Below are 9,597 nucleotides of genomic sequence, written 5' to 3'. Positions count from 1 at the left end.
GACCTAATTTCATTTAAATCCTTAATATAATCTTAACAGAAAATATTAAATATGACAAGATAATACTTTAAAGTAATTAATTGTTTGAGTTTTGAAATTCATAGGAGCAAAACTCATGAGTTAATAATTTAAGATAATTTACTATAATTTATCCATATTTTGAATGTAAACCCCACCATAACGTTTAATCGCAACCGTCGATGATTTTTTTTGCTGCCAATGTCCATTTTGTGTGCTTAACATTTCTTGTTCTTCACTTAAACACAGTTTATTAACTAAATTTAAACAATAATGCCAGTTGCACAGCTAGAACACAGAAAATATCTCTATTTGGTTTTATTTTTTAAATAAATAAATAAATAAATTTCCTTTTGTCTTTAGGAGTGCATTTTCTGTGGGCTTACCATACTATCGACCACTCAACTTGTTTAATAACTCAAAAAAGTTTTTCAAAATCAGAAATTAAATTTGATTTTCAAACTCAATAATGTAACAATCAATTAGCATATTAAAAGTAACATTCTCTCTCATATTTTCGCTAATCATCAACTAATCATATCACTTACACATCATTAAGTAGATTTTTATATCATTTTCGTAACTCAAAAGTTTTAACTAGCCAAAGGCTCTTCAATGTCAAAATTTTCACTATGGGAAATATGTAAACCAATAATATAGCAACCATTTGAGTCAAAATCAAAGCCATAAATGCACACCCACAACCATACAAACAACACCCATATCCTTTTCCTCATTAAGAACTTGGATAACATATCCATCCCACAATCCACACCTTAAAGCCCTACCACTAACAGCAGTTCCCACCATCATTTTGTGAGGGCCCAATTCCTATCCACTATCATAGAAAGAAAATTAATATCATATCTTCATACAAAGAAATACAATGACAATCAATACCCACCAGTCACCCCACATTTGATATTTCTCCCACTTGAACTATGAAATGAAAACCACTTGAATCAAACCCCACCCCAGATCAGCAGCAAGGCCATACGGTACTATTGCTTTCAGATTTGTTCAACTACATAGAAAAACAGACAAATAAACAAGAATCTAACATAGGGTAGCATAAAACAACAGAGTACAACAAGGCATCACATTGTTTTGGTCTGTACAAAATCACAAAGGACCGATTCTAGTCAAACTAATTACCTTTCTCTAATTACGAATCTTATCTTCTTCTCTCTTTTTTTTTTTTTTTTTTTTTTTTTTTTTTTTGGGGGGGGGGGGGGGTCTTTTTTGCGGTGATATCATTCTCATGCAACACTGATAATGCTATCCCCATTGTTGAAGCTTGACATCACCCGAAATGCGGAATGCCTTGAAAACTGATTCTGATCGGACGATAGTGACAGATTGAGAGACAGTGGCACTGGATCTTCCATGGATTTCTGATTTAAGTTAAGATCCACCATTGTCGTTGCATTGGGGATGGGAAGAACTGGAATTGGACGGATGAGCATTGCGGACTCACGATGTAGATGATCCATTTGTCCAAGGGTTAGTTTTTCCATTGGATTCTCAATCTGTACCGGCACTAAAACAGGATGGACTGTCATGGGGAAGGGAAGCACTTGAGATCCACTGATATTAGAAGTTTCTGGTGGAGGTAGTTGGGTTGGTGCCTGAAGTGGCTGAGCTTTGCCTTCTTGATGAACTTTCTCTTCTTCCATTGGGATTGAATTAACCTAGTAATTATCAAACACACATGTTTAGGGGGACAAAAAACCTAACAATGAGTAAGAATGACCAATATCATCAAATCTTAGAGCATCTCCCATCATTACTGCTTCTTTTTTTTTTTTTCATGTCCTAAAAACCTATTTAACCAATTTTGATGGAAAAAAACCCATCTCCAATCCTTACTCTCTTTTTTAAATTTCATCAAATTTAAATAAAAATATGACTCTTGGAAATTTAGTGAAGAATTATCTCTCTCTTGATTTCATACAAATTTGATGAAATGGTTAGAGTACACTTTTTTATCTATTATGTCATCAAATGCAGGATTGGAGATGCTCTGAGACAATATTTGATCAGCATATTAGTACTTTGATCACTTTTGAAATATGAAATTGTTGAATTTTTCCCCGTGAAAAGTTATGTGTGAAACAGTATCAAACTAGTAAAAGAGTAAAAATGATGTTATTAGATGAAATTGAAGACATATTTGATATCAGAATCCAATTACCGATTCGGTGGTGATGTCAAAGAGGCTAGATCGACGGCGACGGCGATTGAGGTTGCTCCGCCGGAGAAAGTATTTCTGAGCGTGGCTGGCGACTTGTGTGGGAGTACGAGTCTTCACAAAATTCCTTGAAATTCCTCTCCAGTCTCCTTTGCCTACTTTTTTAAGTCCTAAGAGGAACAACTTGTGCTCTTCCTCTGTCCATGGAACTCCTAATCAATTTCCAAAATCAACACAAATCACTCATTTTCGGATAAAAATTTCCACAACAAATTCAATTTCTATTTAATTTCGCCTCGGACGGTCCAAGCAAATAAACTACAAGATTAATAACATTCCGATGAAAATCCACAATATTTACCTAAAAGATCAAATAATTGTTGGTTCCAAAAAATTGTATTTACAAACATATCACACATGTACGCATAGACATAGATTAATTATCAACAACATGAAAAATAACTTGCAGCGAACAAATCAATAAACTTCAAATTACAGTAATTAATGAAAAAAGTAAAAAAATCAAGGAGAGAAGAGATGATCGGAGAACTAACCACGTTTGCGCTCGCGATTCCCGGAGGAGTGGTGGTGAACGGCCTCGTCAGCGGAGGCGTAACCTGCGGCGGCGGCGGCAACATTGGAGGACTCCTGTGGCTGCTCGTACTGCGAGAGATTGTTCATGCTGACGCTCTTCCTCATCGGATCGACCTTGACTCGGACTCCAAAAAGCATGATCTCGGTGTGGGAATTGTGGCCGTTGGTGGCGGACTCCGAGCAGAAGCTTGACATCTTCAACAATCGATGTTTCTCCCGATTGAGGAATCTTTAGAGGCGGTGATGGAAGAATGAGAAATTATAAAAAAGAGTGGAGTGTGTGAATTTGTGAGTTTGTGTGGGGTGTATTTAAATATCATAGGGATGGACAGGTGTGACTTGCGAGTGACAGGGCATCATGTGGCAATGGTTTTTTTTTTTTTTTTTTTTTTTCTTTAAATGTTACATGGCTTTTTGATTGACCGGTTACCTGAATCTTATATCCCAAAATAATCGGTGATATAATCGGTGCGTTTGATTTGAACTTTTTGGATTAAATTTTTTAAAATTTGAATTTTTTAATTTTTTTATTTTTGAGTGATTATTTTTAAAAATTTTTATTTTTTTAGATACACCTTATTTAGATATATCTAAAAAATAAAAAAAATTATAAAAAAATATTTTAAAAAATTAATAAATACAAAAAAAAAAGTACTAAATTCTTGCATATATATTTTTTTTGTATTTTTGGTATTTACTGAATTTTAAAAAGATTTTTTTTACAATTTTTTTACTTTTTAGGTGTATTTATGTTAGGTGTATCTAAAAAGCAAAAAAATTACTTAAAATAGTAAAAAAATTCAGTAAAAACAAAAAACACAAAAAATAAAAAAGTAAAATTTCCTAAAAAGTGTTTTTGAAAAAAAGGAACTAAACAAGCTAAATAGTTTCTTTTAATAGTATAATTATTATATTTTAAAAAATTATTTTTTTTAAATTATCCATTGATAGTACGTTTTTTTTTAAAAAAATATCACTTGTCCTAATTACACTGCTTACGTTGTTGACGAATTAGGTCAATTACAAATACATCCATTGAGATTTGATTAAAATATAAATTGTCTTCTGTAATTTTGGAAATTACATTCCACCCCTGAAATTTTTAATTTCATAACAAATCATCCCTTTTATTAATAAATCATCAAGTTAATTAACAGTTTTTAATGATGTTAGGAATATGTTTCAATTAATAATTTAGGTAATTTTATTATTGTATAGGAAAACAATTATGCATTTCATTTTTTTAGTTAATTCTGTTAAATAAAAAATACTAACAACGAGATATTAATAATTTTCCAAATCACAGTGGCAATCTGTATTTTAAACAAATCTTTGGAGGTGCATTTGTAACTTACCCTAATGAATTTAAAAGAAAGGGAAAATAAAAAATTTATATTATTTTTGTCCTTAATTTTTGAAAAGAGACTAATATTTTGGAATAATAAATAATAAAATAAGGGACTAATATTTTGAAACGGATGGAGTAATTGTTTCTTGAAAGACTTAGGGTCACACCCGTAGGGTAAACATCGTGTCGTATTCGATTATATTCGTATCGTATTATTTTGAGTTTGTGTTAAAGTTACTTTAACACTAACTTGACTTATTTATTATTTTGTGTTATCGTGTTGTGTTATTTTTTTATCCGTATTCGGTTTGTGTCGTGTTAACCTATCATGTCAAAAAAAATTACTATTAACTAAAAATATCAAATGTTTGTAAAAAATTTCTTCACAAGTTAAATTTAATTAAACTAATTTCTATTAAATGAAATTATTTATAAAAATATTTGATTTCAATTTAATTTTATTTTCTTAATTTATAAAAATTATATTTTATTATTATATTTTTTACTAGATTAACTCAAATAATAGACAAAAAAATATTTTAAATTCAATTAAAAGAAAAAAAAAACAAGGAAAATCACTCACACAAGGAAAATCTTCCGAAGAAGAAGATCATTTGATCAGAAGTACAAAGAAAATCAAAAGCTCCGAGTCTACCACGGAAGGCAGCGAAGGCAAGGCGATTGATACGGAAACAGAACTCCCCACGGATGATCTTGGCGATCAAAGACGCCAAGATATGGGTTCTGCCCCTCCTAAGTCTTTCAAAGAAGCCTTAACTTCTGCTCATAATAAAGACTACATCTTTGACAGTAGAGTGGATATTCTATCGTCTGATGAGGAGAAGGATGACGATCCAAAGGACCAGACTACTATACAAGGAACCTCTTCAGAGCAGCAAGGCCTCCCTTCAATATCTCTCCCCAAGAAGCTTCTGGATAAGATTAGGAAACCATGGGAGAAGGCCCTTATTATCCGACTGTTAGGGAAACATATTGGCTACAAAATGCTCTGCTCCAGAGTCAGAAATCTCTGGGGTCTTCAGGGTGAATTTAATGCAATTGACCTGGGTTGCAACTATTTTCTATTTAAATTTTCAGATCCGACTGACTGTGCTAATGTCTTCACAGGTGGACCTTGGGTCATCATGGATCACTACCTAACTGTGCAACGTTGGGAACCTAATTTTAGACCATCGGAAGCATTTGAAACCACAACCGCAGTTTGGGTTCGGTTTCCTGAGCTTCCGATTGAGTACTATCAAGAAAAAGTTCTATTTGCAATAGCCAAAATTATTGGTAAACCTCTTAAAATTGATTGGAATACTGCGATGGCGACACGGGGAAAATTTGCTCGAGTTTGTGTTGAGATGGATCTTAGCAAACCGTTAAAGCCCAAATTCTTTTTAGAGAGTAGGGTATATAACATTGAATATGAATCTTTGCATTCCTTCTACTTTCTCTGTGGCAGAATTGATCACCGTAAGGAGGCATGTCGTTTCAAATCCACCAATGCTCCACCGGCGGTGGAAAATATAGTCGTTTCCAGTACTGCTACATCTGAGCTTTCACTTGTGATTGATAACGGCCACCTGCACCAGCCTCCTGAAGAAGATGTTGCTTTTGGCCCATGGATGTTAGTGACTAAACGCCCTAAGAGACCAGCCCAACACAAAAGGGCCCAAAACCCCACTAGCACAGTTACTAACACCAATCTGTTTCGGTATTTGGAAGAGGGCCAAGATGGACTTGGTTCTGCTCAAACGAGTAGGCAGACTCCTCAACATACAGGGGGAAAAGCCCAAGGAGAACCCAGCCCCTTAAGTGGTCCAATACAAAATCCAGCTTCCAAGGGTAAACATCAACAAGGGCTCCAGCATAATAGAGCTAAGGAGATAGGCACCCGTAGCAACCAGCAAGTTGTCTGGTAGCAAATGGGGGAAAGTTCAGCCTTACACGCCATTGTTCTGCAAGCAGAGGGCACTTCTCGTGATCAAACCAAGATGACAACACATCTCACTGCGAATCAATTTCAACAGAACACCTCTGACATGTTCATTACATTGGAAACCACCCCAAGTCCAGCAGACTCTACTATGGTTGAGTTAACCCAATCTCTACTTTTTCTTACCCACCAGTTACAAACCCAGCTCCCAACCCTATTCATCCTTTACACCCAGATCAGGAACCACCAGACCCAGGTGAAACAAATGATGGAGAGAGCAGATCACATGACCTGGGAAAACTCCCCCCTGGAGGTGATCGAGCATCGGAATCAACAGGATACTGTGAGCCTTTTGTTAGAACCCGAGAACGAAGCAACTCACCTAATCGCTTTCGTCTGGTGGATAGAACAACTCCGAATGACAATCGCCCCAATCTGGGCAACTCAGCACCAGAGTCCTCTGCACTCGATCCAACTTGCCTCCATGAGGTCAGCAGAGGCAAATCGGCGAAGGATTCGAACCATTGTTAAAGATCTGGTAACTGAATCACCCTTTCAATTCCCTTCTATGGATTTATTTAAACTTCTTTTCTGGAATTGCCGCGGCGCCGGTAATAACAATTTCAAACGAAATTTTGTGGAGATCATCCGTACCCATAAACCTGAGATCATCATACTTATGGAGACTAAAGTGCCTTTTAACTCCATGGGAGATTTCTTTAACCGCCTGGGTTTCACAGCCTCAACCTTTGTTGACCCTGTCGGCAGAGTAGAAGGGATTTGGATCATTTGGGACCTTACTCAGGTCAATGTAAGAGCCTCTTCGGTAAGTCCCCAAGCTATTCATGCCACTATTCATAAAGAAGATTTTGAGGAATGGGTCCTTGCTGCCGTCTATGCCAATCCAAACCCTGTCCTGAGGGAGAAACTGTGGGATGATTTGGAAGAGGTGGCAGCAACCATGTCTAAGCCTTGGTTGGTCGCTGGGGACTTCAACGACTATGCGAATCAAGGAGAACGTCGAAGCTTCACCTCACCCACAACCTATGCAAGAACACAAAAGTTTTTAGAGAGGATCAACAACTGTAACTTAGTCGATTTAGGTAGCACAGGGCCCAAAATGACATGGACCAACAATCGCCAAGGTTTGGCTAACACTATGGAGAGACTTGATAGAGCCCTAAGCAATCCTGAATGGAGAACTATGTTTCCAGAAGCAACTGTGAGGGTCCTCCCTCGCACCTACTCAAACCACTCCCCTCTGCTAGTCTATACCCAAGGTATGCATCCTCTTAATCCTACTCAGAGGCCTTTCAGGTTTGAAGCTGTCTAGATGTCTCACTCTGGCCTTATTGATATCATTCACTCTTCTTGGACTAATATGCATCATAACCTCCTTGAATCTATTGATGAATTCACGCGTAGAGTGATTGTGTGGAATAGAGAAGTCTTTGGGAATATATTTAAGAGGAAAAGACATCTCCTTGTGAGGATAGAGGGCATTCAAAAATCTCTAGCTAGTAACTTTTCTCATAATCTGCATGTCCTTGAACAAGATCTTCTAAAACAATATAATGCGACTTTGTTCCAGGAAGAAACTCTTTGGTTTCAGAAATCTAGGGCTAAGCACATCACTCTTGGGGAAAGAAATACAAAGTTCTTTCACATTTCCACTATTAATAAGAAAAGGAAAACCAAAATTAATGCTCTCAAAAACCCTGATGGTATTTGGCTCACTGAGACTAATCAGATAAAGGCTGCCATTCTTGACTATTTTCAAAATCTGTTTAATTGTGAAGATGTTATCCAACTTGATCACTGGAATAATTTAGCTTCATCCTATTTTACTCATGATGACAATAATGGGTTCCTTACCCCCATTTCCAATGCTGAGATTCTGAGGGCTGTTACAGACATTGGTGCTTTCAAAGCGCCAGGGAAAGATGGCATGCAGGCCATTTTTTATCAGACTTACTGGAAGTCTATAGGTAACTCTATCTGTCAATTTGCTAAACAGTGCTTTCGCAACAAAACTGTGCCTCCTAAGGTGAATGAAACTCTTATTGTTCTAATACCCAAAGTTGATTGTCCTGAAACTATTGCACAATTTCGACCCATTAGCTTGTGTAATGTTAACTATAAAATCATAACTAAGATTATTGTGGGTCGTATTAGACCTCTCTTGGACAACATCATCTCTCCTAATCAAAGTAGTTTCATCCCTAGTAGGACCACTACGGATAATATCATTATCACCCAAGAGATCTTGCACACTTTAAGGCATAAGAAAGGCAAAAAAGGTGGCATGATTTTCAAAATCGACTTAGAGAAAGCCTATGATAGACTTTCTTGGACCTTCATTAAAGATACTGTTCTGGAATTCAAACTTAATGGTACTTGGGTTGACCTGATAATGAGCTGTGTTACCAATAATCACTCTTCCATCCTATGGAATGGAGAAATCATTGATGGGATTCAAAATAGGAGAGGTCTCTGACAAGGAGACCCTCTCTCCCCTTACCTCTTTGTTCTCTGTATGGAAAGATTATCAAATATGATTCGTTGTAAGGTTCATAAGGGCTCTTGGAAAGGACTCAAAGCCTCCAGACATAGCCCATCCTTATCCCACCTGTTTTTTGCTGATGATCTTATTCTTTTTGCTCAAGCTACTTCATCTACTTGTGATATCATCATGGATACCCTTTCTGAGTTTTGCAATGTGTTTGGGCAGAAGATAAATCTCCTCAAATCCAAACTCTTTGTTTCCCCTAATGTTCCTAGGAATCATGCTAAAGCCCTTAGCTTTCAAAATGGAATTCCCCTCACCTACAACCTTGGCAAATACCTTGGTTCCCCCCCTTCTTCATCAGAGAGTTACCAGACACTTGTTCAATGGCATCTTAGATAAGATAAAAACCAAACTCTCAGGTTGGAAAGCTAGAACCCTTAGCCTAGCTGGTAAAGCAACCCTCATATAAGCTGTAACCTCTGCCATACCCACCTATATTTGTGATGACATTGACAGACTTAATCGAAATTTCCTGTGGGGAGATTCTGACACTCAAAAAAAGGTTCACTTGGTTAATTGGGATAATGTGTGTCAAAGCAAGGCTGAGGGTGGTCTTGGTATCAGGAAAGCTAGAGATCATAATACCACCCTCCTAATCAAACTTGGATGGAAAATCTTGAGTGATAATAATAACCTTTGGTGTCAAGTTCTTCACACCAAGTACCTGCACCAACATAACCTTTTTACTTGGCCTATGAAGAAAAACTCTTCTCACTGTTGGAGAAGTATCTGTAAGGTTAGGCACATCCTTAGGAAGGGAATTAAATGGATTGTTGGGGATGGGAAGAACATATCCCTCTGGACTGATTGGTGGTGTGGTTCTCAACCTCTATCCCAACAGAATAGCAGATATCCGGTTGATGACTCTGTCAAGGTTAGCTCCATTTTAGATGCAGAAGGTAATTGGGACATCACTACTTTGTCTACTCTTGTTT

At 36.8% G+C, this 9,597-nt stretch overlaps 1 protein-coding gene across 1 annotated transcript; it reads right to left on the bottom strand.

The window, feature by feature from the left end:
- Positions 1-725: 725 nt before the first annotated feature.
- On the bottom strand, positions 726-3,171 carry LOC114267848 (transcription factor MYB1R1-like). The gene is made up of 3 exons (XM_028208919.2): positions 2,764-3,171; positions 2,213-2,421; positions 726-1,709 (listed from the first exon to the last, which is right to left on the bottom strand). Exons 1-3 carry the CDS (start codon positions 2,996-2,998, stop codon positions 1,278-1,280), a joined length of 876 nt encoding a protein of 291 aa, XP_028064720.2. The 5' UTR covers positions 2,999-3,171; the 3' UTR covers positions 726-1,277.
- Positions 3,172-9,597: the final 6,426 nt, after the last annotated feature.

The sequence above is a fragment of the Camellia sinensis genome, chromosome 15 (genome assembly GCF_055761805.1).
Source record: "Camellia sinensis isolate YWXY chromosome 15, ASM5576180v1, whole genome shotgun sequence".
Taxonomy (NCBI): Eukaryota; Viridiplantae; Streptophyta; class Magnoliopsida; order Ericales; family Theaceae; genus Camellia; species Camellia sinensis.
Note: the sequence above shows the minus strand (reverse complement) of the source record. Positions and strands in the feature narration are given on the sequence as shown.